This window comes from Saccopteryx leptura, chromosome 8 (genome assembly GCF_036850995.1).
Source record: "Saccopteryx leptura isolate mSacLep1 chromosome 8, mSacLep1_pri_phased_curated, whole genome shotgun sequence".
Lineage (NCBI taxonomy): Eukaryota > Metazoa > Chordata > Mammalia > Chiroptera > Emballonuridae > Saccopteryx > Saccopteryx leptura.
In genome coordinates this window covers 40,436,521-40,464,326 of record NC_089510.1, presented here as the reverse complement: position 1 = coordinate 40,464,326, position 27,806 = coordinate 40,436,521, and the positions used below count along the sequence as shown (strand labels likewise).

The 27,806-nt window shown below is 39.7% G+C and overlaps 2 protein-coding genes across 3 annotated transcripts in view; one reads left to right on the top strand and one right to left on the bottom strand.

Moving 5' to 3' along the window:
• The window catches only part of CD96 (CD96 molecule), an 81,124-nt gene that overhangs the window by 34,954 nt on the left and 18,364 nt on the right, over positions 1-27,806 (bottom strand). For both annotated transcript variants that reach the window (XM_066347652.1, XM_066347653.1), the window contains exons 4-7: positions 20,913-21,120; positions 19,197-19,252; positions 6,992-7,082; positions 3,522-3,710 (exon numbers count right to left, since the gene is read on the bottom strand). In XM_066347652.1, coding sequence (XP_066203749.1) covers positions 3,522-3,710; positions 6,992-7,082; positions 19,197-19,252; positions 20,913-21,120 — 544 coding nt within the window. The remainder of the gene's footprint in view (positions 1-3,521; positions 3,711-6,991; positions 7,083-19,196; positions 19,253-20,912; positions 21,121-27,806) is intronic.
• Positions 12,823-13,437, top strand: ZBED2 (zinc finger BED-type containing 2). Its single transcript, XM_066348011.1, is given in 5 exon segments — positions 12,823-12,910; positions 12,913-12,942; positions 12,945-13,174; positions 13,176-13,378; positions 13,380-13,437. Coding segments are annotated over 5 exon segments (609 nt in total).

Here is a 27,806-nt window from a genome sequence, read left to right as displayed (position 1 = left end):
TAAGAAAACTATCTGATTAAAAAATGGGCCAAAAACTTTGATACCACATGCACCAAAGGTCATACCAGATGTGAAATAAGCATTTGAATAGATGCTTCACATCACATGTCACAAGATAAATGCAAATTAAAACATCAATGAGAGGCCCTGGCTGGTTGGCTCAGCGGTAGAGCGTCGGCCTGGCGTGCGGGGGACCCGGGTTTGATTTCCGGCCAGGGCACATAGGAGAAGCGCCCACCCCCCCCCCCTCCTTCCTCTCTGTCTCTCTCTTCCCCTCCCGCAGTGAGGCTCCATTGGAGCAAAGATGGCCCGGGCGCTGGGGATGGCTCCTTGGCCTCTGCCCCAGGCACTAGAGTGGCTCTGGTCTGGTTGCAGCAGAGCGACGCCCCGGAGGGGCAGAGCATCGCCCCCTGGTGGGCGTGCCGGGTGGATCCCGGTCGGGCGCACGCGGGAGTCTGTCTGACTGTCTCTTCCTGTTTCCAGCTTCAGAAAAAAAACAAAAAAAAAAAACATCAATGAGATATTTCTACGTATCTATCAGAATGTCCAAAGTTCAGAACACTAATTCCAAATGCAAATGAGGATGTAGAACAATAGAAAATCTTATTTATTGCTGGTGGAAATGAAACATGATATAACTACTTTGAAAGACAGTTTTGTGGTTTCTTAGAAAACTAAGCATACTCTGACCATAAAATCCAGACATTGTGCTCTTTGGTATGTACTAACTGGTCTAAAACCCATGCACACACAAAAATATGCACATGAATGTTTATAGCAGCTTTGTGCATAATTGCCAAAACTTGGAAGCAAACAAGATGTCTTTCAATAGGTGAATGTGTACATATACATAATGGAATATTATTGTGCTAAAAACAAAAATTGAGCTTTCATGCCATGAAAAGACATACAGGAACCCTAAATATACATTAATAAATGAAAGAAGCCAATCCAAAAAGGCTATATATTGTATGATTCCAATATAAGGTTTCAAAAAGGCAAATCTATTGAGATAGTTGTCAAGGGTTGGGTGTGTTAGGAAAGAGATGAATAGATGGACCACAGAGGGTTTTTAGGGCAGGGAAACAATTCTGTATGATACTATAATGCGTACATGTCATTATATATTTGTCCAAATCCATCAACTATACAACACCAGGAATGAACCCTAAGGTAAGCTATGGACTTTGGATAATTATGATGCATCAATGGAGGTTTTTCAATTGTAAACTCTGTGATGTTGCTAATGAGGGAGAATATGCATGTGTGTTTGTGGGGGGAGGGGTATACGGGAAATCTCTGTACCTTTAATTTTCCTGTGAATCTAACAATGCCTTAAAAAATAGTCTTTAGACCCTGGCCTGTTGGCTCAGTGATAGAGTGTTGGCCTGGCATGTGGATGTCCCGGGTTTGATTCCTGTACACAGGAGAAGTGCCCATCTGCTTCTGTACTATGCCCCTCTCACTTCTCTTATTTTCTCTTTCTATCCTGTAGCTATGGTTCGATTGGAGCAAGTTGGCCCTGGGCACTGAGGATAGGTCCATGGGCTCCACCTCAGGTGCTAAGAGTTTGGTTGCTGGGCAATAAAGCAATGCCTCAGATGGGCAGAGCATTATCCCCTAGTGGGTTTGCTGGGTGGATCCTGGTTGGGGCACATGCAAGAGTCTGTCTCTGCCTCCACTCCTCTCACTGAAAAAAAAAATCTTTAAACAAAAATATAAGCACAGATTTAACATAACAATATATTGGTGTTTAAAACATAGGTCTTTCCATGATGGAAATAAGGTTCTCTTTGGAATTTGAGGTTGTTTGGTCTCTAGCTCATGTTATTTAATTTTGCCAAAACTACTGGCAAACCTATGTGAGAACCAGTTTTCTCTACTGTTCCAAGACTGCAGCATTAATTATACCTAGCCTTCAGGAAAGAAGGTATATTTATTTTTGAAAAAGTTAGGCAAAGCTGAATATGGATGTTTCATTGTAAACTCATGACCATATCTGAATAATTAACTCTAAATTCAGGGATAATGTGTATGTGTGTGTGTGTGTGTGTGTGTGTGTGTGGTGTGTGTTTGTGTGTGTGTGTGTGTGTCTGAGTTTGTACATGTGTGTGTGTGTGTGAGAGAGAGAGAGAGAGAGAAGAGAGAATTACAGGAATGATGCTACTATTTCAGTATCATATTGGCACTTGTTTCTGGATAGGGGGGAATGGATTGCACTGAGCCATCCATATATCTTTCTCCATTCAAGGATCAGGAACCAATCACCTTGCAATTGTGACAGGTCTGGGAAGGACTGAAGACACAGACTGTGACCTTGAAACAAAAGGAAACTTATAAATTATTCTGGTTTTTATTAGTATGTTATAGACTACAATATCGATGAAAATAAGAAGTTGGTAAGAGATGTCAATAGTCCTGCAGAGTTTATTAATGACTTGCAGATCAGTTTAAGTTTTATAGATTTACTTTTTTTTTTATATTTGCCTTTCTGACAGTTGTCATTACAGATTTCTATTTTTTTATAAGCAATCAGTTGTCACAGTGTTTGTTGAAACATTTGTTCACGTACTTTATGTAGTAAAATCTCCATTATTTGACCTGGTTAATCAAGTGTTTTAATAAATAGAATGATCCTACATATCAACTTTCAAGTCATAAAAATTTCCTATGTGCCAGATTCTGTGCTTCAAACCAGATGTACTAACACCATGAAGATATAGTTCCTATTCTTAAAGTATTTATATCTCCTTCATGGCCTACCCATTATACTATATATAATTGAATGTTTTTAATGATTCAGTAGGAATTTTAGGATTTTAAATATTACTAAATGATGATCTCTCTTGATCATCAATATATTAGTGTTAATTTTCATTGTGTGGTAGAGTAACAAAAATGTGGGTTAAGAGTTATGATTAATAAAATTTGAAAAATAATTTTGCTGTATTCACACAAAATTCTTTAAAATAGGAGTCAGCTACTTTTGTTTGTGTGTGTGACAGAGACAGAGAGAAGGACAGATAGGGACAAACAAACAGGAGGGAGAGAGATGAGAAGCATCAATTTTTTGTTGCAGCACCTTAGTTTCTTACTGATTGCTTTCTCATATGTGCCTTGACCAGGGGCTACAGCAGAATGAGTGATCCCTTGCTCTGGCCAGTGACCTTGGGCACAAGCCAGTGAGCCTTGCTCAAACCAGATGAACCTGGGCTCAAGCCAGTAACCTCGGGGTTTCGAACCTGGGTCCTCCACGTCCCAGTTCGATGCTCTATCCACTGCGCCACCGCCTGGTCAACCCAGGAGTCGATTACTTTGTATTTGAAGCAATTTTTAAGTAGCATTCCATTTGTCAAAAAATGTTTGCTACTTTGAAATTTTAATAATTTTGAGCTGTGTAGCAAGAGTTTTCTGATATTAAAATGTCAGGGAAATGAGTATTATATTTGTTCCAATTAGTAATGTTCTGAACTTAGGGCAGTCTTGGCCACCTTGTTGATCTTATTAAACAGAAAACTCACCCAAGGAAAAAGTGATCTTTTCAGATGAGATATTCCACACTTTATTTCCTGGCAGTGGAGACAGAGCCATACACCAGATGGTCAGGTTGTTTGATTGGGCTGGTTTATTGCCATACACTCTTGTAAAAACAGACTTCACATTGAGAAATCCACTTTTGTCTTTTCTCTCTTCATTAGTAACATGTATTTCTACAAGACAAATAAAAACAAGGTCAGTCACTATCATTTCCTGTATGAGCCACACAGTGATGCCAAGGCATGGCAGGCGATGGTTTAGTTTATGGTAATGGAGAGTCTCATGGGGTCAAACTGCAGCTTTTGGGCAGTGAGGGTTTTCACCAGCAGGCCTGAAATTAACCAGAACTGTTTTGGCTCAAACTGCTGCAGGGCATTGATCCATGGTCAAGGTGTGAAATAGATTGATTAAGAATGTTGCTTTGTTTGTGACCAGGGTTCAGAGGATTTGGGGGCAAGACTGATGACTAGAATCTGACCTGGGTGAAAACCTGGTAGGGCTCTGCCGTGGAGTCTGTACATACAGCAAGCATCTGCCCAAGTGACCAGGAAGGAAAATATAAAATGCCCTCAGCTGAGACGCCATGTTGGGTTCCCCACTTCTGAAGTGTTCTGTGCCGCGTTAGTGGCTCCTCCTTCCACAGGTCCCCCTTACAGAGAGAGGACAAAGGAGCCCATGCATGACTTCACTGCACCCTTGCTGTAAATATCTATATCTATATATATATATATATAGATATATAATGATAAAGATATATAATGTATATCTTTACTGTAATGGTGTTGCTGTATTGTATCTTTTCCCTGCAATAAGCTCTAGATTTACATCCGTTATCATTTTGGGTCCTGTCAGTCCTTTTTAGAACTAGAACCCTATTTAACTGCCTGTTAGTACAACCTTCAACTAGCATACACTGCAGCAGGAATTTAATGCACAGACATCTGTCATCATCAGCCATAACTTTCTGAACTCTCATAGTTTCTTTACATTGAAGGTTCTAAATGCTAGTTCTGAACTTATTACTTGCCAAACTCATAACTAAATATTGGCAGAATTCTGACCACACTATCTGGCTTTATGGGTGGCAGGGTAATTGTATAGGAACTTCATTTCTTTAATGTAGTTCTCTCCTTATTCAAGCTATCCTTGTCCAGTCACTCACCTTTTTTCAACCAGATCCTTCTACTTTTGCACATGCTGCACATCCATTCTTTTAATCATTAAACCCTTAGGACAGTGGTTCTCAAAGTGTGCACCAGGGTGCACTGGTGCTCCCTAGATTTCCAGGTGCGCCCTACAGTATTCCAGAGAAATATGTGCCTGTTGGGGGCCAAAAAACCAACAGGGTTTTTGGAGTTTAGATTTTTGGGGGACAGAGGTGTGGGAAATTGGCTGTAAGCTGACAGTCTGCCCAACCCCTCACCTCACTTGCCTGATTAGGTTGCAAAAGGCTGTTAAGCTGTGATGCTGGATTGTTTACCCCCCATGTTCCCTGGAAAGACTGGAGGCAAGTTTCTTCTAGCCTTTGTTTGGTGTAAAGTTAAGATGATATATATGGTGGGGGTTTTCTGCACTCAACACAATTAAGAATATAAAGCGAGGAATTCTTCAATGTATTGACAAGGAAATGAGAGTTTGCCTTTCAAATATATGCCCAAACATTGAAGAAATCGCAAGGACATATCAGGCTCATGTTTCTCATAAACACAAGAATGAAAAAACTTAACACATTTGCACCAGGACCTGCCAAATTTAACTAAATCTTACTAAGAATGTATCTATATATATATATAAAAAGATAACCTTTTTGTTGTTTTTTTTTATTTTAAGCCCTCTTTTTTACAAATTCTAAAAAGCATAACTCAAAAAATGTAACATAAAAATGTTTTTTTAATGTCAGAATAAATTTAATTTTGTCATATTTATTTCATTTAATTACCATAAAAGCATGCTTGGACTTTATATTTTTTCTTTAATATTTGACTTATTATAACATATTTCTCAGAAATTTGTACATAGTGTGCCTACAATTATTTGTAGAATTTTAAATGTGCCCCGACTTCAAAATGTTTAAGAACCACTGCCTTAGGATGTTACATTCTGGTCAGCATCAAACTGTCTTAAGAACAAAGCCTCAGGTCTGTCAACCACTAGAACAGAATTTCTGCCAAATTAAGGATAACAACTTAACCTCAGTTACGTTTCAGCCCTAGCCCCATGAAAGCGAACAACCCTACTAACCACATCCTTATGAAATCAGACAGGACAACACCATGGCTGACATCAGGACCTAATGCAATGATCTACTTACTACTCCCTGCTCTAGCTCCATGACCCCAATGCCCTTAGCTACCATGACTAATGATTTTCCCCTATATAATCTATCATCTAGCGGCCATTGGAGAGCCACAGTTTAGAGTACTGGCTCACCTGTGCCTTTAAGCATGATGCCAGTTCCTTAAATAAACCTTTACTTTTTTTTGCTGAAAACTCCTGTTTGTATCTTATCCAGCTTTGATGCATGTTACCAAAATAACTCCTTTGGTTCGGTAACATAATGGGCACATCAAATCAGGGTTTATTTAAGAGAAGAACATATCTATTTATAATGACATTTAACAAATACCACCAGGATTGCATCCCGTCATTATTGTGGGTGATTTGTTTTTAAGGTGAACTGATAACAGAACCAATAGTAGTCTTAAAAAGTATGAATCAGATTAACACAATCATTCATCAATATAAACTTTTAATTGTATCAATTAAAAATAATAATGCAATAAGAGCTACATGATTCAGTTGCTGCTGAAAATACATTGCGCTTTGAGGAAAAATGACTCAGGAAAAAGGAGAAAAGCTGTTTTCCCAGGCAAGGATACCTGGGATTGTTCTGGCAAAGGCTGTCTTGTTTGTCACCTATAAAAAATATGGCTTTGAGCAGTCTCACCTGAGTTTGTTTCAGTGTGTGTTTTAATTAACTTTTAATCCTCCTCGTGACCATGTTCCTTGTCACATAGCCAAGTTCTTTATGTGCACTTCCTCCAGTCCCCCCAACTCCCTCTCCTCCCAGGTCCCTACAAGGAAATGTCGAAATCATTTGTTTATTGACTTAATGAATGCAGTGTTACTAAGTTAATTGAACTAAGTGAGATTATTAATAATTTGTGTTCGAAGTAAACTTTTTTGCCCTCACATAAGAGACCTGCTTTTACTAACAGTGAAATAAAACATTAGTGTTTGTATGAAGTTGATGAAGTCAACTGTGTTTCTTACATTCTAGGGAATATCACCGCCAGATGAGAAAGTGGCATCCAGTTGGCAAGATGATGTTTTTCTTGGAATGAGAATTGTTCTTAAAAGCCAAGATGAATTTAGGCGACTGCGATTTCTCAATATCTATTGTTCTTTGTTTTCTTTCTTTGCCAAAACTATTTCCACTGAATGATTTTCTTACCTTCTCTTTCACTTTGAGGAAAGCTTCTGTCTATAAACCATGTGAGATTTGCTGTAGGAAATACATTCTTCAGTGAGCAGGTAAATGTTCTCTGGGGGTAAAGACAGGACACAGGAAGATTTACTTGCAAATTCTGAAGAAAGGAATGTTTCTTACACCTCCACTAACCCTCACAAGAGGCCAATTGGCAGGAGACATGCTCTCTACTTTTAACGATACAGTGTTTACATTTAAGAGGTTGTGTGAAAAATTACACTATAAATAGACTTTCTCTTTATAAAGATGTTCTAAATTAATGGCTGGAATCCAGGACATTGCTAATGTTGCAAATCTGAATTCTTGGTTTTGAAAAAGGAAAATTACAATTCTACAGAGGCAGATAAAATAGTAGAAATGGAAATAAAAGGATAGAGGGAAGAAGCTATAACAGGCAGAGGCCAGAGAAGACTATTCTTTTAGACTAAGTGCTATACTTTGATTGTTACTATTCCCCAGATAATGTAAAGTACTATTTATAGTAACAACCACAGAAACCTCTTAATATAAATATCTCACTTATTATTTGTAGAGAGTTTTATTTATTTATTTATTTATTTATTTGTTTGTTTGTTTGTTTGTTCATGACAGAGACTGAGAGAGACATACAGGAAGGGAGAGAGATGAGAAGCATCAATTCTCCGTTGCGGAACCTTAGTTGTTCATTGATTGCTTTCTCATATGTACCTTGACCTAGGGGCTACAGCAGGCTGAGTGACCTCTTGCTCAAGCCAGTGACCTTGGGCTCAAGCTGGTGAGCTTTGCTCAAACCAGATGAACCTGTGCTCAAGCTGATGACCACGGGGTCTCGAACTAGGGTCCTCAGCATTCCAGTCTGACATTCTATCTGCTGCGCCACTGCCTGGTCAGGCCCGAATTTGTTTTTTATTTTACCATCTTAATACTATTAGGTAGATAAGATACACTTGACAGATGAGGAAATCAAGGCATAGGATCACAGACTGGCTAAAGGGAGTAGAATGTATTTGATGGCGCAATTGGAAACTATACTATTTCAGTTATAGTCCAAAATTTTCCTGGTAAACACATTATATTTAAATAAGAGAGAAATAGAAGAACAGATAGTTTATGTTACAAAACTAAAAAGTTTAGAGGTAGGGTTAGTTATGTTTTACTTTCAGCACTGTGTTCTTTTGAGATGGTAGTTTCTTCAATAGCTTGATGAAACTATCCAATAAGACTTATTGAAGCCCCATTACTTTATCTGAGATACAGCAAAATTATAATTCTATTTCTAATTACTTGTTTTCTCATCAAGAGATATGTGTAGTTTATATATTACCAGCACTTGTTCTTAGTTCTTAAATATTTGCCAATTGATGAATATGCTAGCTAACTAATAAGGAACAGTTCACTGTATATGATGCTTGGTGTGTCAATTTCCCCACAGACTAGTTAGCCCCAGAGCCTGGACCTATAAAGCTGAGAAACCAAATTTAAGCATACTCAGTTACGTTTCTCTGGTGATATCTTACTGAGGTGCAACGGAACATCCCTCAGTATGTCACTACAAAAATCTCAAGAAAATAATGACACTTTCAGAGGAAGCTATCTCTTGTAGCAAACAGTAGGGACACATGCAGTGACAAGAATGCCAGTTTCTGGAATTATTCACTTTCTGTCCTAGAAAATCAAAAGTAAAGTCAGGACCCCTAAAAAATATTTTTATTAAGTGAAACAAAAATAATTCAGTTTATTCAATCCAACACAATGTCAAAGATGGATGATTATCTCTGGTTGGTCCATGAAGAGATGTGAGAATTATAGGAAATGAAGTGTTATCATATCAACACCCTTATGATTCATCTCCTCCATGCTCAGTTAACTCACCCAAAGATGATGATATAGTAATATCGGTAAGGAGTGGGGGTTCTATTATTTTTACAAAGGTACTGTCTCACTGCTAAAAAGCTCTTGTCAACTTAACAAAAATGTTTAAAAGATTTAAATCTTAGGGATTCTCTGAATCCTGATTTTATGGAATGATTAAGATTTCAAATATTTTATGGCATCTCCAGACTGTCCTAAGATTTTGTTTAGGAATTTGGTTCTTGTTCTGAAACTTTTCCTAGTCTCTCAAAAATTAAAAAAAAAAAGTAGATTACACTAGTTCAAGTTGAAGTCTAACTTCTCAGGAAGCATCAAGCATATATGGTTTTTCTAAGCAAGCAGAGTTGTTTTTATTTGGAAATTTCAACTTGGCCCAAATGAGTTAAAAAAAAAAGTCCTGGCTAGTTAGCTTGCTTGGTTGAAGCATCATCCTGATACACAAAGATTAAGATTGACGGTTCGATCGCCAATCATGGCATGTACAGAAACAGATTGATGTCTCTCTCTCTCTCTCTCTCTCTCTCTCTCTCTCATCTCTATCTCTCCTTTCCTCTCTCTCTAAAATCAATAAGCAAATTTAAAAAAAACTAAAAAAGTAAGTAAACCTGCACAAAAGTCATGTGCACAGATATACAAGCACACACAAAAATGTGTTCCTCTGCTCTAAAGTAAAATCATTCACTCATTCATTATGTGCCTGTTGCCTCTGAGAGAAGCCAAATCATTATTTTTTTCAACATATTATTCTAAGTCCACCTGGAATAAGTGAATAATAGCACAAAGAGTTGTAGTGTAAGTGCCAAAAAGTATTTGGACAATTTTATAGGAGTTCAGAGAAGAGTGAAATCTGAAAATAACTTAGAGAACAGAGTTGCATTTTGCAGACAGGGAAGAGATGAGCCTGAACTCTATAGGTGGTCCCTGTTGGAAAGTGATGGAGAATTCACAAAGATGGATGAATGGAATGGATAGGCCAGGTATGAGCTGGGAATACTGTCCTAGAAGCAGAGGGAAGCCAGTGATGGTTGGAGCCCTGAGACTGAGGAGTCAGGAAAAATGGATCCAAATCTGTATGTAAGACTGATTGTTCCCTATTTCCACAGATGAAATGCTTTTGTCAGTTAACCGTATTTAGTTTCCACAAATTGGACAGAACTTTTTCCAAAGGGTCTTGCAAGAAATTATTTTTAAAACAGTTAGTTCTTTAGTCTAAAAAGGGAAAACTTTAAAAAAAAAAAAGTTTCCCTATGACTTCACCAGCTCTTCATTCCCATTTGGAATCTTTCCTCCCCACCCCCACCCCTTTTCCTTCATTTGAATTTTATTTGCAGTCTCTACATGGTCTTTACTCTGCCATTTCTGTCATTTATCCTATAACTCAAGATTGTTTCTCCCAAGGATACCATTTTTAAAGTGATCCTGTTTCTTCTTGGCAGGTTTTTTTCCTTAAATTTATATCATATATTCACTTATTTATATGTATGAAAATTATATATTTTTTTTAAGCTGTGATTATCCCTTTATTTTACTCCAACTGAGAGTAGAAGCCAGTAGCCTTTCAGCTTTTCTGTCTCTATTTACATAATATAATAAAAAGTAACACCAAATCTGTTTCTCAATTTGCCATGTTTCTTTGAATTTGGGGGTTTACTTAATCTTCCCTTTCCTGCATGTTCTTTGGCTTTTTTTTTTACAGAGACGAGAGAGAGTCAGAGAGAGGGACAGATAGGGACAGACAGACAGGGACAGAGAGCGATAAGAAGCATCAATCATCAGTTTTTCGCAACAACACCTTAGTTGTTCATTGATTGCTTTCTCATATGTGCCTTGACCGTGGGCCTTTGCAGACCAAGTAACTCCTTGCTCAAGCCAGCAACCTTGGGTCCAAGCTGGTGAGCTCTTCTCAAACCAGATGAGCCCGCACTCAAGCTGGCGACCTCAGGGTCTCAAACCTGGATCCTCCGTATCCCAGTCTGACGCTCTATCCACTGCGCCACCACCTGGTCAGGCTCTTTGGCTTTTTATTTATTCTATTTACAACATCTATAGCCTCTAAACAAAATTGAGATTCTTGGTCTGACAACTGGACAAAATATTTGAAACCACAGATGCCCTTGAGGCATGTGGTCTCTCTGCCCATATTCACCCTTTTCCTCTTAAATCTTTGCTTGAAACCCAGATGATCTAATTATCTGGAAACAGAACTAACACATGTAGGTACTAGCTTTGCTCTTTTACAACATAACCTATGCCAGGTACATCTTTTTCGTGCTAGGGAGAAGGTGGAGAAAATATTTTCTGTGTCTATGATGCAGAAAAACTTACAGTCAAGGACACACCTACTGGCCCTGGCCGGTTGGCTCAGTGGTAGAGCGTTGGCCTGGCATGCAGAGTTTGATTCCCAGCCAGGGCACACAGGAGAAGCGCCCATTTGCTTCTCCATCCCCCCCCCTCCTTCCTCTCTGTCTCTCTCTTCCCCTCCCGTAGCCGAGGCTCCATTGGAGCAAAGATGGCCCGGGCACTGGGGATGGCTCCTTGTCCTCTGCCCCAGGCACTAGAGTGGCTCTGGTCACAACAGAGCGACGTCCCGGAGGGGCAGAGCATCGCCCCCTGGTGGGCAGAGCAGAGCGTCGCCCCTGGTGGGCGTGCCGGGTGGATCCCGGTCGGGCGCATGCGGGAGTCTGTCTGACTGTCTCTCCCCGTTTCCGGCTTCAGAAAAATACAAAAAAAAAAAAAAAAAAAAAAAAAAAAAGAACACACCTACTTGGGAACAAGGCTCCTCTGAAAGTAGGAGGGAACAGGAAGTGGAGGTAATCTCCTCTGGGGCAGGAGTCTGCTCATAACTCTTCAAAGTGTACAGAGCAGTCACCCTACATGGGAGCCCTCAGAGACAAGACCAGAGCCTCCCTTACCTATAAGTACCCACTTGTGGTTGGTGGGTGTTTCCCAACCCTTTGGGGTTGCAAAACTTGCTGAATAAGGTTCTCATTCACTTAACAAATGATCCAAGTAAGGAGTCACAGGTCAGGCTGCTCTTTAAATGTAATATAATATTCCATGTATTTGTTTTTCATCTTTAAAATGGGGTAAATAAGCCAAACATCTGGAATAAGCTGCTGTCAGGAAGGTCTTATCCGCTATTGGCTTTGCAGGTGCTGGCGCTGGGGAAGAGAGATTGTGCTGAGCCGCTTGCTGAGGACCAGGAGGTGACGCGAGCCTGGGGAGGTATGTTCGACCTGTTTCTCCTCCATGCACGCCAGCTCCTCCTGCTGAGAACAGATAAGCCTGCCATTTAAATTTCTTAGAATTCTAGCCTCAGAGTATTTTTCTAAAGAAAAACTGGCCTCTCATTTGGAACTTTATTACCCGGGCCCTCGCAGGCTTTGCAGCCTCTGCCTGTTGCACCAGTTCTTAGGAAGCACGAGTCTCACGTTGGCGCCTGTCCGTGCTTGCTGCTACCGACACCGAGAGAAACCTGGCTAGGCCCCAGCCCTGGGCGTCCTGAACAGCCTGCCCTCTGGGGCTGCTCCTCCTGCTTCCAAAAGCATTTGAAAGGCACCCAGGAGCACTGAGACAGTGGAAGCAGCCGGAAGAAAATCCAAGGTAGAGAACAGAGTTCCCTGAAGAGCTTGTTAACTGTTGCACAATTTTTATTTTATTTTTGTACTTTCTGGTCTGGCCAAGGCAGGGTCAGCATGTATTATCCAGGCACAGAGGGAATTTACAGGGAGCCTCGGAGGCCATTTTGCTCAGCTCTGACTCACCCCGACTCTCCAGAGAAGCAGAAAGGAGAAACATCACACTACCCAGGCATGGCCAGTCTTTGATCATTATTGTGAATCTCCGAGCATTATTATCACAGTTCTTTTCCAAATACATAGCTAGCCTTCATGTGGTTCAACTAAGACTTTTAGCTCAAGAAAAGCTGTAGAAGAGGAGACCGTATGAGGTGAAGAAAAGAGGAAGAAGAGAGAATCAGGATGAAGGCAAAAGGGGACTTACAGATAAAGGAGGAGGAGGCGGCCCACGAGACAGAAGTGTTAGTGCCATGCCCACCCCAGTGCCCAACAAGGGACCCAGTTCTCTGAGGCTCGGCAGTATTTCCACCTGGCCTTTGTTCGTGCCGGGCACCACCCCAACCAATACGCCACTTGTCGCCTGTGTGGCAGGCAGGTGAGCCGTGGCGCCCGGGGTTAGCTGGGTACCACAGCCCTGTGGAACCATCTGAATAGCGCGCACAGGGAGGGACTGGAGAAGAGCAGCCATGGTCAGGCAGGGCAGCGCCAGGACACACGGGCGGGCTCAAGGGCCCCAGGTCCCCATGGGCATTGAGGGAGACTGGGCCAGGCTCCCGGAGCAGGTGGGGTCCTTGGCTTCATGGGCCAATCAAAGAGAAAAGGACCTTGTTAGGAGGGAGAGGGCAGTGGAAAGGAGAGGACGAGCAGTGGAGGAGGTGGGAAGGGCCATCCTGAAGGTGGAATGGAAGGTGAGGGCAGAGAGGGGGCCGCCCGAGGGAGATGGACCAGCCTGCAGCAGCTCGCCCCTTCTGTTTTGTTTAAATCAGGCTTGGGGAAATCTACTCCTTAAACACTACTGGCTTTAGACTCATAGAGAAGAGCCATTTTAGCTCCAGTTTAAATACATAGCAAAAACAATTTTGTGGGATTGTTTTCTTTAAGAGAAAGAGCACATACTATGGGTTAATCTCAGCAGGTGTGAATTAACCAGATGCTTCTCTGTAGGGTGCTTAGTGCTGTACTGATCAAAACTTTAAAATATACTGACTAAATATAGATGTTGTTTTGCCACCATGGGTCGGGAAGTTGTTTTGGGCCAACATTGATAAGTGAAAACATTGGGATTTATGCCTAAGCACTTCGTTTTGGTAAAGCTGAGGTTGTGGCAGTTGAAGCTGGTTGGGAAAGGGCCCACATAACCAGCTCACTCCGAGAGACCTCCACCATGAGCAGAGCTCAGGCTTCTTGAGACAGGGCGTTTGCGTGCATACCCGTGGTGGTTTTAGAACTGGGTGCAAAGCTTATTCTGTGGAATCTAGTAGTGGAAGGACAAAGAAGCTTGATCCTGAGATTTCCAGACACTTCCTTTCTCCCATTGTTGCAGGGCTATATCACCTGAGTAATATTAAAACCGTTTCATCACTATAAATTGTCTGAAGCATCTAAGTCTATACAACAATTTAACACATAAGTAGTTAATGCGTAATTAGCACAGAGAGAATTAAACATTGAGAATAGAGGATAATTTCCTTTAAAAAGAATAGAAGACTTAACATTCATTCACAAATAGTTTAAAATATAATTTAGTTTCATACTAAGGTTTGTTAAAGGAGAAGTGAAGAAAAGATGAAAGAAACTCAAAAAGAAAAAAGAATATGGAGAAATAGGGTAAATAGGAGAAATATGGGAGAGAGGCAGAAAAGTTAAAAGAAAAAGGGATAGAGAAAAATGTAAAGATATGAGAAGAGAGACAGCTCCTTAGGCAAAATTTGCCATAGAAAAATAAAACAGCCCGTGGTCGTCTGGGAGAGTGAAGGACAGAGAATATTTTCTTAGATTCTGAGGTCAATTTTAATGTTATGTTGCATTTGTTTTGTTTTTACAGAACATACAGACCACTCGTCTGTTTGAGCAAGTAGGTTTTGGATTTTATTCCTGCCTCTGAAATGCTGACTGCTTATCCATCCACTGTCCTCAGATTTGTTTTTTAATCTTCATCATTAAACTTTCAGAGATAGTTTGAAAAAAGGAAGACTAACAGTCGACAGGAAGAGAAAAATTCCCTAAGTTGCTAAAGATATGCTAAAATGTTAACTCAGGAACAGAATCAAATCAACGTGGACATCCTTTGGCCTCTGCGCTGGAGCTGACTTTTGTTTTGGATGATTTCTCTGGAACATATTTTAAAAAAACCCCACAAAAACTGGGTTGGGCCTGGGGAGAAGGGAATGGTGAAAGCTGGGGAAGACAAGAGGAGATGAAGACAGTGGTCTCTCATCTTGCAGGTGAACTCAGTACTGCCTGGGCATGGTCCTCCCTGAGCCTGGAAGCACACAGGGTCCTGGTATAACAACGGTATCTTGCCTCGTTCAGTCCTCACCCATGTGGTTCCCTTTTATGCTTGTTCTTAAGACTCTGTCAGCTGCTCTAACAACCAGCTCTGTCGTTCCTATGAGCTGTTTGTGGAAGAAACACAATTTCAAACACAAAGCTTACGAAAAACCCAGGCTGCACTGCAGTCCTGTAATCTTTTCCCCTAGAAAGCTGGCTGATATTACAGGTTCACTTTCTACATGATTTCCCCACCGGAGTGCAGTTCCTCTCTGAGGGCTTTCTCCAGTGGTGGCGAAAGCACAGGCCCCCACCACCCCAATGATGATGACAGCTGGCACTCATGGGACTAGAAATTTAGACCCAAAGCCTTATTGTGCCACAATATGCTAGAAAAAAAAAAGAAGAAAAGAGGTCAGAACCTAATCTCTCTCTCTCTCTCTCTCTCTCTCTCTCTTTCTCTCTCTCTCTCTTTCTCTCTCTCTCTCTCTCTCTCTCTCTCTCTCTCTCTCTCTCTCTCTCTCTCTCACACACACACACACACACACACACACACACACACACCCTTAACATGTTGCCTCAGAAGGTCAAAGAATCCACAAAGATTCAAGCTTTTACAAAACCAAAATTAAATAAATTAAGTATCAAATTCTCTAAACATCTACTAGAGTGCTATTCTGCTAACTCCAATATGTGTTTTTAGCTTATGGTGTCTGTTTTATATTCTTTCTTAGGCATTTTTAACCCCAACTGCTTTTGTTTCCTGTGTTTCATGTTAGGTAGTTTTCTATATATTTTTTCACCTAAATTTTTTGAAACATAAAGATGAAGAGTGACAAGGGCAGAATGTATGGTGATGATCGAGTTACAGTATATAGCACGGGCATGAAAGGGAGACATGAGACTTGTGGAGAGACTGAACTGCTGAGTCAGCTCTGAAATTTTTCACACATCTCTCTTGTGTCTTTTTTTGCTGCATCACTGTAGCTGGATGTGGAGGGCCCGGGGCTCTGGGCTCAGGGGTTTTTAGCCCCAGCATCTTTTACTCTGATGTAAAAATCTGCTATATGACGGGGCCTGGAGATTTAAACGGAAGGTCCCTTTTCCACTTCAGCTACAAAGGGAACTTCTGTGCCATTGTGGAGCCCTGGTGAAGCCTCACTCTCAGGAACAAACAAGAGCAATGCCATCCACAGGTGTGGTACTTGGACATCCCTGGCCCCTCTTAGCTTGAGAAGCATCATTGTTAGAATAATTTGGGGACTTTTCTATTTTCCAAAAAAACTAAATTAACCATAAACTTTTTAACTTTAACAGTAATACTAGAATGTAACACTACTCACAACTGACCAAATTCCTATTGTTCTAACACTGAGGACTGCTGGTGTAGTGAATGCATACCATGTCATAGGCATTTAATAAGTGCATATGATTTAGTTAATTTGTAAGGAATGAAGGGATGGAGTACAACATTCTGACTGCCCAACACTCATGGTAGGTAGATGATAGCTACTTCGCATATGTTTTCTCATTGATCTTTACATCGGCCTTGGGAGGTTGGAATCATTGTCCCTGTTCACTGCAAGGGAGCTAAAGAACTGAGATTCCAGGGGCCAGAGTTAATAAGTGATGAATTAGAATTCAACCCAGGTCTATTGGATTTCACAATCTATGTTCTATTTTTTATTACTCCACACTGTCTCCTAGAATCAATCTCATAGTAGATTTATGAATATAAATGCAGAAGGAAGAAATGGGTGAAAAAGAATGAGTTAATGATAAATAGAGGGAAGAAGAGAAACATTCCTGAGACGTTTACTATGTGTTATGTACTTCTTCACTGTGCATAAATTTAATTCACCTAAGAATCCCATGAAATATTTTTATGACCCAAATTTTAGAGACAAGTTAGCTGAGATGCATGGTGGTTTACTACCTGGTAAGGACATGTAGCTAGTAAGTGGTCAAATTAGGATTTGACATTAGTTCTACCTGCCCTTGAAGCTGATCCCTTTCATTATACCATCCAGCCTGGGTATGGGCATGCTAAGTGCTCATCCTACCTCGGCTCTTTATTAGTGACTCAGACAGCTGTTCAGACTCCCCAGGCCCCAATTTCTCATCTGCACAATCACAGATACCCTACTTATTTTGGAGCCTTGTTTAGAATATCACATAAAAAAAAAAACATGTAAAAGGGATTTAAAGAGTGTATAAGTTATTTAAAAATACAATGGAGCCCTGGCTGGTTGGCTCAGTGGTAAAGCATCAGCCTAGCGTGCAAGAGTCCCAGGTTCGATTCCCAGCCAGGGCACACAGGAAAAGCACCCATCTGCTTCTCCACCCCTCCCCCTCTCCTTCCTCTCTGTCTTTCTCTTCCCCTCCCACAGCCGAGGCTCCATCGGAGCAAAGTTGGCCCAGGCGCTGAGGATGGCTCCGTGGCCTCTGCCTCAGGCGCTAGAATGGCTCTGGTCGCAGCAGAGCGAAGCCCCAGATGGGCAGAGCAGCGCCCTCTGGTGGGCATGCTGGGTGGATCCCAGTCGGGCGCATGCGGAAGTCTGTCTGACTGCTTCCCCGTTTCCAACTTCAGAAAAAAAGAAAAAAAAAAAAAAAAAAAAAAAAAAATATATATATATATATATATATATATATATATAAATACAATGGAGATGATAAGAATATTAGAGTAAAGAATTACTAATGTTTGGGAAGATGTTAAAAGATCTATAGACAAGCTATGTCCTGTAACTGGTTATATGAATTTAGTAAGAGAATATTCATTGATTCCCCAGGAAGGAAGGTTTTCAAGGTTCCCTCTCAGCACTTAGGCAAGCATGGATACAGAAGAAGAAATTTGCTTATATGTAACACAAAGTCCTTTTAAAAACTAGAATTCTTGGGTTGAATTTTATGGTTACATATCTGTTTGAGTACATATTACCTGCAAACATTGGCACCAAGAACCTACAAGAAATCCTTATAAGAAACAAAAGCACCCACAAAACGTTGTACCATTAGATTGTGTGTTTTATTTAAAATATTGAAATAAAGTCCACTGATAAAATTGGGAAGTAATTGTGGCAGAATATTTAAAATCTTTTCTATATGTTCAGAAGTACAATAGCAATTATCTAAAAGATGAACACATGAAATAAAAAAAAAACACACAAATACTTGAATAATGCATATATATATATATATATATATATATATATATATATATATTCATTTAAACCATCCCACAGAATCTGAGCTATAATTTATGCTCAACTGCCAAATTAAATGACTGATATTCAGCAGGACTAGACATCAAAAGTTATTTAATGTTCTTGGAATTAGAAGAAACATGAATATGAGTATAATTCTTTCTCATCCTATGTAATGAGAAATGTTCGAGTTAATGAGATTTCTTTTACTTGGAATTTTGGAAAGCTTGAATGAAACCATAATGTCACAGACAGCTGATTAACACATAATAGTAATATCAACAAAACAATAAAATATTGTTTATTGAGCAATTAATATATGCCACATCTATACTAAGAACTTTTCATAAGTATTTCATTTAATTCTTGAAAACAACAACAAGGTGAAGATACTCATCTCCTTCATGTAAGTGGGAAAACTGACTACAGAGATGTGAAATAATTTGCCTGAGGTCACAGCCAGCAAGAAGGGCTTGCAAGTGAGCTCAAATTTCAAAGATCAGAGGCTGGGAACTAACCCCTAGAAATTGAAGTCAGAAGGCCTCCTTTACCTCCCCTTTTCTCTTGCCCTTTCTCCTACTGCCTAAGAAATAGCTAGGGTTCTGAAGGGGTACACAGGGACAGGTTTTTTCTTATTAACTTCAACATAAGAACAATGGGAAAGCTGGTACAGGAAATGGCTCTGAACAAAATGTCAGCTGAGCATAAAAATCATTCTTTCACTGGGATTCACACTGCTCTCTGCCCTACTTCTGCTTCACTATCTACTTCAATTTTTATTAAAAAGAAATTTAAGCTATTGAGAGTATTTTTCCAGGAAAATTAAGGACTCAGGATCACAGATCACAGGCTCTGAGAGCTCTAAGTTAGAAAGTAAGAATTCCCATTAAGTTTCTAGAATCAATTCAGCTGCCCTTCTTCAGCAGAAATTAATTGGCTGATGGCCACAGAGTAAGATCCTTTGGAAAAGCATTCTGGACAATACAAGCTGAAACACCTTGGCAAGTTACACTATAGATCTTCAAAAGCTTTCATGTGACTCACCTCTCCCAAGACATCCATGGAGTTATTTTCCATAATCATGGGGATTTCTGGTTTAGCTTAAATGCAAAGAAAACAGTTAGTGGCACAGAATGTCATCTTACCAGGGTACTAGCATGTGTGCATCAGAGTCATCATTCCTCAAATATTAAACACCCACTGTTTGCCTGGCAGAATGTTAGATTCCGAGGAAACAAAGGTGGGCAAATCATCTTCATTGTCCTCAATAAATTTATATTTTCATGAAAAACACAGATACATAAACTAAAAATTAGAATAAACTGAGATAAGTAGCATAATTGAGGACATGTAACATTTGAAGAAAGCTTTTAAGAGAAGCTAGGAACCCAACCTTGAGGATAAGAAGAAGCTTTTGGAAGGTGTAGTATGTAAATGATACTTGAATCATGATCATCGGTGAGTCAGGTAAAATGGGGAGTTATTCTATGGGTCCAAAGGCCTAGAAATACAGTAGAATTTATAGGCCTCCAAAAGTGAAAAGGAAAACACTTAATACTTTAGTTGTTTGGTACTAGAAATCATGTGGGGCTATTTCAGTGATTTTGTTGTTCTGCTAGATTGAGGGTAACTCAGAGCTAAACTTTCATCTCTTCATCTCAAGCACTTTATAGAGCCCAGTACAAAGCAGTCACTGAGTACTTCATTTTTAGAAAACATTAATTGCAAATCCATACAACTGCTTTTCTTTTTGCCTTAATTTTAAAATGCTGTGTTAAAAAATACAGTTCTTGCCTGACCGGGCGGTGGCGCAGTGGATTCTCTTCCCGTCACCCTGGGATGCGGAGGACCCAGGTTCAAGATCCCGAGGTCACCAGCTTGAGCATGGGCTCATCTGGTTTGTGCAAAGCTCATCAGCTTGGACCCAAGGTCACCGCCTCGAGCAAGGGGTTACTTGGTCTGCTGCAGCCCCACAGTCAAGACACATATGAGAAAGCAATAATGAACAACTAAGGTGTCGCAGTGAAAAACTAATGATTGATGCTTCTCATCTCTCTCTGTTCCTGTCTGTCTGTCCCTATCTCTCTCTCTCTCTGTCACTGTAAAAAAAAAAAATACACTTCTTAGAAAGATGAAAAAAATATTCCAATCTAGGGGTTTTTGTTTATTGATAGTTCTTTGCAACACTGAGCAAAAAGAATTTTCACATTTTTTTCACATTTTCCTTCAAAGTTGGGCCGTGCAGAGTCAGAAGGCCATCACTGCGGGCTCCTTTGCTGGAGGAGCTGGTCAGTCTTCACCCCAGTTGGTCAGGGTGAGGTTAAGGATGGGACACCTGAAGGTTTTCTCTAGAGCTGTGTTTATCATCTTCCTTTTCTCACACTGGCCTTATTTTGTGTTGCTCCAGCAAGCAACTAAGATGATTAGACAAATAGGCAATTATACTTTGGCAATTATAATTAAAGAGATTTCCAGTCTTCTTAGGAATCATTACTATAATAAATAAGGGAGTGATCACTAGGAAACTGACCAATCTATGGCTTTCTGTGTGATTTCATTCTATTAACTGAATCATTGTTCTTTTACTTCTTACCCTCATCCTACCCCCAACATGAATGACAAGTATCAAGGTAAACAGAATTAGGAATAGCTACCCTCACATGGCTGTACTCCAGGTAACTGGTTGCTTCCTCTATAGGGAAAAAATTGTGGCAGGCACTGATATAGGATAGCAGGAAGTCAGAGAACAAAACCTCTTACCAAAAACCTTGACCGTGGTGGAGCTCCTCAAGATTTTTCTAGGCTTGACTTGAACGTGGCAAGAGAACTTCCGGCCGTCATCATGGATTTGGACTGGAGAGAGGTAGAGCCCATAGTCTTTACCTAACTTGACTCTGTCTTTAAATAATGTGGAATTGCTGATGGGGTGACCCTGTGTAATAAGTGCTTCCTGAGTCCCATTATCCTCCTAGGAAGAAAAATAGTTACCAGTTATTAAGTACTCAGCTGCGCCAGCTCTGGGATAAGTACCCCACAAGGATTAACTTATTTATATCTTGTAAAGAGAGAGATTGTGAATGAAGAATTGAAATCAAAAGATATTTAGAATGTTACTAGACAAAGTATCATTACACTTGACTTTCAGTTAAAAACTACTGTCACCTTCAATATGAATAGAAACTTGCTGCTCTTCTGATGACAACTTCCCATTTGTAACCTTCTATAAGCTGTATGTCTGGGGTGAGATTTTGGGGAGCACAGAACTGAGGGCTAGTGGTAAATCATAATTCTCATTTTAAGTTCAGAAATCTTAATGGTAAGATGTGTTAAAAAGGCTTCATAAATTTTGTTTATAAAATCTTCAACTCAACTGGATGATTAGAGTCGCATTCTCTTCCCAGCACTACTTTGGAAAAGGTTTCGTTTTAGGTCCCCTTAGGCCCAGGACGAGGATGGGGTAAGGATACTCGTAGGGCACAAAATTCAAGGAGCCATTCGCTCTCAGGGTCTTATAAATGTAGACTGGGTATCTGAGCATGAGTGCTTCCTTAAATTTTGTGCTGTAGGCATCTTTACCTCAGCCTTGTCATGGTCATTGCCCTTCTTCCTTTATTTCTAAGTTTGTGCTATCTTCAAAGAGGACACATGAGGATAAGCTATAAATGTCAATCAGAATTTTGGTGATAATAGATCATCTGGAGTACTTGGTTCCTCTATTCCACATTCTTTCTTGGTTTGTGAAGAAGAGCCCCATTATTCTTGCCATACTCTGATTTTCCATTGACAAGATCCTGGGATGTCACAGTGTTGGTCAATGTCAGTAATTGTTCTGACTAAGGGCCAATGAAGAGGGCACTTTTTTTTTTTTTTTGTATTTTTCTGAAGCTGGAAACGGGGAGAGACAGTCAGACAGACTCCCGCATGTGCCCGACCGGGATCCACCCGGCACGCCCACCAGGGGGTGACGCTCTGCCCACCAGGGGGCGATGCTCTGCCCCTCCGGGGCGTCGCTCTGTTGCGACCAGAGCCACTCTAGCGCCTGGGGCAGAGGCCAAGGAGCCATCCCCAGCGCCTGGGCCATCATTGTTCCAATGGAGCCTGGCTGCGGGAGGGGAAGAGAGAGACAGAGAGGAAGGAGAGGGGGAGGGGTGGAGAAGCAGATGGGCGCCTCTCCTGTGTGCCCTGGCCGGGAATCGAACCCGGGAATTCTGCATGCCAGGCCGACGCTCTACCACTGAGCCAACCGGCCAGGGCCAAGAGGGCACTCTTAAGGAGCACAAGGGTAGAGGAAGGGTTATGTCCTTATACCCCCTTTAGTATAACTCAATATTCTCAATTGATTTGTTTTGAAACATTCAGATGCATAAACTTCTTCTCTGAAGATGTGAACTAGATTTTTCTAGGGTGAAGCCTAGGTTGAAGCATTTTTTTAAAGATCCTCAGAGCAGCCAGGGCTGAGAACCATTGATCTAACTCTAAACAAGAGATGGATCTATGCACAAGGTTCAGGGGAAAAGGAGGAAACTGAGGTGGAGAAGAGTGAACAAGCATGCATCTGATGGGAAAGAAGTCATAAAGTAATGAAAACAATGATCTGACTTAGAATCTCTAATTTAAAAAATGAGACAAATCCAGGGTAGAAGAAATGAAAGCCGGGTAAGAAAGAATTCAAGTACAGGCTAAGAACAGAAACAGTGGATACATGAATATAGATTTCTTAAATTGTTTATATAGATATTTTCAGAATATACTTAGTAGAAACTGTTATGTAAGACACAATTCTTTAAGTGACTATGGCTAAGATTGAAATCAGCTTTACAAATATATATATATCTCCTGCAGAAAATCATACCCTGCATAAGACTTATCAGTAAAACAATGTACACACTTTTATACCCATATAAAGGAGGACCTATGAGTCTATCCTGCTGTCTTCTTAATGAAGAAAGGCACAGAAAATTAAAGGGAGAGAGCTTATATTCTGGAGACGGGGCTCCAAAAGAAGCCCTATGTATTGGATGGCGTTTTGCTCAATATTTACGGATCTGGGGACCAATAATTAAGGAGGCAGTCTCCCCCTACAGTTCCTTCAGAACAACAAACTTAGTTTTATAGTTCCTGCTTTATGCACAGGGACTGTTTTGGTGAGATCTTTGGGCTTCAAAATGTATCTCACTCATCATCTGATCTGGAACATTTCCATCTGTTACTTGTTGTGGGAAGAAGGGCAGTCAGAGGTTGTGGTTGGAGACTGGTGAGAAAAAGTGCTTTTTCCTTTATTGTGTAGCTGGTTGTGACTAGCCAGGGTGGTTTAATTGGTGGAATAAAAATATACCAAAACAAAACAACCTCCCTCCCCCCAATTTATTCGAAGGTTTTTGGCTTGCTTGTTTGTTTATTTTTCTGGACAGTTGACTGTTGTAAAGGGAAGGATTTGTTCGTTTGTTGGGAAAGATGGAATTCAGCTGTAAAGTGTGTCCTGTAACCTATAGCATCCAAAGATCCTGAAAGGATCTAGAATCCCACTTATAAAAGGGCTAAAGTAAGACTGCACATGAGTGGTTGCCTTCAGGAAGCAAATGGGAGAGGTGGAAAAACCTAGTGCAGGCAAACATTGAAATGTCTAGAGCTGGGAGAAGGAGAAATAATACTAGTATCATGCTATGAACACTATTAAAATTTATAATCTTATTTGTCATTGCTTAAATTTATTTAGTGCCTACTGTTTTAGGCACTGGGCAAAGTTTTTTCAAGTCTTATTTATTCTTTATTGCAATATGCAATAAACTGAGGTTAAGTAACTTGCTCAAAGGTCACAAAAAGTAAGAAGGTACTTAAGTCATAACATCCAAAAGAAGGATGTAGCCCTGGCCAGGTGGTTCAGTGGACACAGTCTTTTCCCAATGTTCTGATGTCATGAGTTTGATCCCCAGTCAGGGTACATATGAGAAGCAACGAATGAATGCACAACTAAACAGAACATAAGTGGAACAATGAGTCAATGCTTCTCTCTCTCTTTCTCTTTCTCTCAAATCAATGGGAAAATTTTTTTAAAATGTAGGGATGGCCAAGACCAAGAACAAGTAAGCCTCAGAGATAACATACACTAGTGAAAACCAAACCATCTCTCTCTCTCTCTCTCTCTCTCTCTCTCTCTCTCTCTCTCTCACACACACACACACACACACACACACACAAATGCACACAGAAACAAAAATAAAACTTTTGGGAGTATCAAGTGAAAAATTTTAAAGAAATTTCAGGAGATCAGAAGAGGCCTTTGTGTAAGTTGTAGATTACAGAGGTGTGGGCAATTTGTTGATAGAAAGGGCCCTTGAGAGTCACAGGGTACTAGGACTCTATGACTCTAAGGGATGTAGAGTGTACTTCAACTGCTACCTGATAATGATAATCTTAGGGTCTGCAGGAAACGAACTGGTAAAGAGGTCTTACTATGTGGAGTCTTTATTCTTGCCTGTTTTCCAAAAAAAATTGATAATTTTTTAAATGTGAATATTTCTAAATATTATTAGTCCTGACACTGAATACTCAATACATGTTCAATCAAAACAAGCTGACTGTCTTCCAGCCTCACAGATGATCACCCTGCATCTTCATGAGTATTCTTTATCTGTCTGACTAAACTGAGGAATGATGGGCCATCATAAAATTAACTCTTTAGAGATTAGTTTTTAATACATGCCGAATACAGAATTGTGCTAAGTTATTTAGTTAGTTGAGTTACCTTATTTATACCTCACAATAATACCATGAGGTTGGTACTGCAGTTATCCCCTTTTATAGATGAGGTGACTAAAATTTAGGTTAGCGAACATATCCAAGATGTGAATTCTGAGATAAAAGAAAAAACATGCAACCCTATATACACTAATGAAAATATCCTCCCATATTTTGATTAAGTGATAAAAGTTAGTAAAAATTCTAAAATAAAAAAAATGACCACATAAGCTGTGCATTTCTCAGTCTGTTCTCTTCTGTCAACTCTTATATATGTGCCTGTGGGGGACATGAGCCATGAAGGTCCAGGAACCACAGACTGATTGGGCAATACTGTTTCTTGAACAGTGTAGCTGTGTCTCAAAACAATAATAGCCTGCTTTCATCTAAAATGTTGATATTTTGGAGTTTTTTCTAAATTTTGGTTTTAAAAATGGAAACAACCAAAGTGTCCTTTGCTAGAGGATTGGAAAATGAAGATGTACATATATACAATGGAATACTACACAGCCATAAGAAATGATGACATAATGTCATTTACGACAACATGGATGGACCTTGATAAAATTATACTGAGTGAAATAAGTAAATCAGAAAAGCCAAGAACTATATGATTTCACACATAGGTGGGATATAAAACAGAGATGCATGAACATAGGTAAAAATGCAGTGGTTACAGGAGGGGGAGGGGTATAGAGTGCCAAATATACAGTGATGGAAAGTGATCTGACTTTGAGTGATGGGCATACAACACAATCAATAGTTCAAATGCTATAGAAATGTTTACCCGAAACCTCTGTACTCTTATTGATCAATATCACCCTGTTAAAGTTAATTTTCTAAATAAAATTTTTAAAAAAGAAAAAATATTTTATTAAGGGGATTGTTTTTGGTTTTGGTTGATTGATTATGCACCCCCAATGTCATTGCAGCATTATTCACAATAGCCAATATCTGGAACCAGCCCAAATATTCATCAGTGGACAAGTAGATAAAAAAGTTGTGGTACATTTATGCAATGGAATACTATGTGGCCATAAAAAATAAAGAAATCTTACATTTTGTGACTGCATGGACGGACCTGGAGATTATTATGCTAAGTGAAATAAGCCAGGCAGAGAAAGACAAATACCATAAGACCTCACATATATATGGAATCTAATCAACACAATAAACTGAGGAACAAAATAGAAACAGAGGCAAGGTCACAGGGAACAGAAGAACAGCTATCAGAGGTAAGGGGGAAGTGGGGACTGGATCAGAGAAGGTGAAGAGATCAGCCAAAACACACACACACACACACACACACACACACACACACACACACACATACATATATATATATACATGACACATATATACACACAAAGGATAGCAATAGTCAGAGAGAAAAGGAGGAGTGGAGGTAAGGGGAGGGGAGGCAAAAGGGGGGGAATGGGGGTGGGAAAGAGACTTTACGTGGGCATGAGGGGACACGACGGGGTATGTAAATGGTGTTATATTGAGTGGATGTTTTAAACCATATCAACAATAAATTTAAAAATTATTAATATTTATATATTGATTATTGATTTTTTTGGCACTCCCTTAAATTGAGCACCCAAGGTGAAGGCTGTATTTACCCTGATCCTAGTTCTTAGCTCCCACAGCTAGTAAATGGTAGAGCCAGGTCTTGTAAACAACAATTTACCTACAAAAGTCATGCTGTTAATGACTTTGCTATAAACAGTAGAACAAAGAGTCCTTGCTTTTTCTGCTTAGAGTCTATTTGAGAAGAACTAATTTTCAAGGAAAGCAAATATAAAATCATACTCATAGAAGAGAAATAAACACATAATTTAATTACGTAGAGGAGCTGGATAATTTGCATGATGTGGGCTGGCTAGGGTCATATTGAATCATGAAATACTACTTCCCTATGTCCTATAAAGACATGAAAACCTAAAAATGATTTGTAGAGGCTTTTCTATTTTTGTACTAGAATCAGAATTTTCAGTCCAGAAAATGGATGTTGGTACTATTTGATTTAATGACATTATTTTATCTCTGGGTTGGTATAAGCTCCATATCTGACAGTGTTGAGCACAGCACATGGTGGGTATTGAGTATACATAGCTCATTCTATAAACTCTGATGACTATATTGATTGCTACTGCTTTATCTCCAAACTGCTTCCTATCTTCACATTCCCTCCATTTATTCTCCATCCAGTCACTGCTGTCAAAGCAGCTGCTTACTAAGCTCCCCACATCCACTTTGAGAGCAATTGAGCAATATTTTTCTAATCATCACAATTGGTTGTCAACACTTTGTAGGTTGGCTAGCCCTTTAGTTTTGATTATCACGAAGACAATTAGAGTCCGCTGTCATCAGGTAGAAGGCGACAATTTTGTTTTCTGAACAGATAGACTTCCCATAGGCATGGGAAACCAGCTTTGTTTATTAGCACCATTTGTCTCTTTGTTTAAATATAAAACCCCAAAATATCAAAGAACAGTATATTGAAAACATACATTTATAGATAAAAAATTATTTGTTTTTATTTTTTGGTTTTTTTAATTTATATAGATAGAATTTTTTTCAATGTAAGCATATAGGTTTTAGTCATATGTCTTTATCACTAATATTGAACTTTTTGCTCAAATAGTTCTCTTGTCATGATTTTAAAGAGAAAAGTCATGGGTTTCTCTTTCTCTACCAATTTTGGAACAAACATTTCCTCAATGTCTCCCACCCCCACCACTACCAGGGTCTTAGTACATGTCTGTCATTTTCTGGCCAACTGTTGTTTTTTGTTTTTTTTTGTTTTTTAATTATTCAGCTCAAACATAATCTTTAGAAAAAGCTTTCCTAAATCCATCTAGTCAGAAGCAAACTATTTTCCCTCTATTTTTTACATTTTTATCAAATAGTATT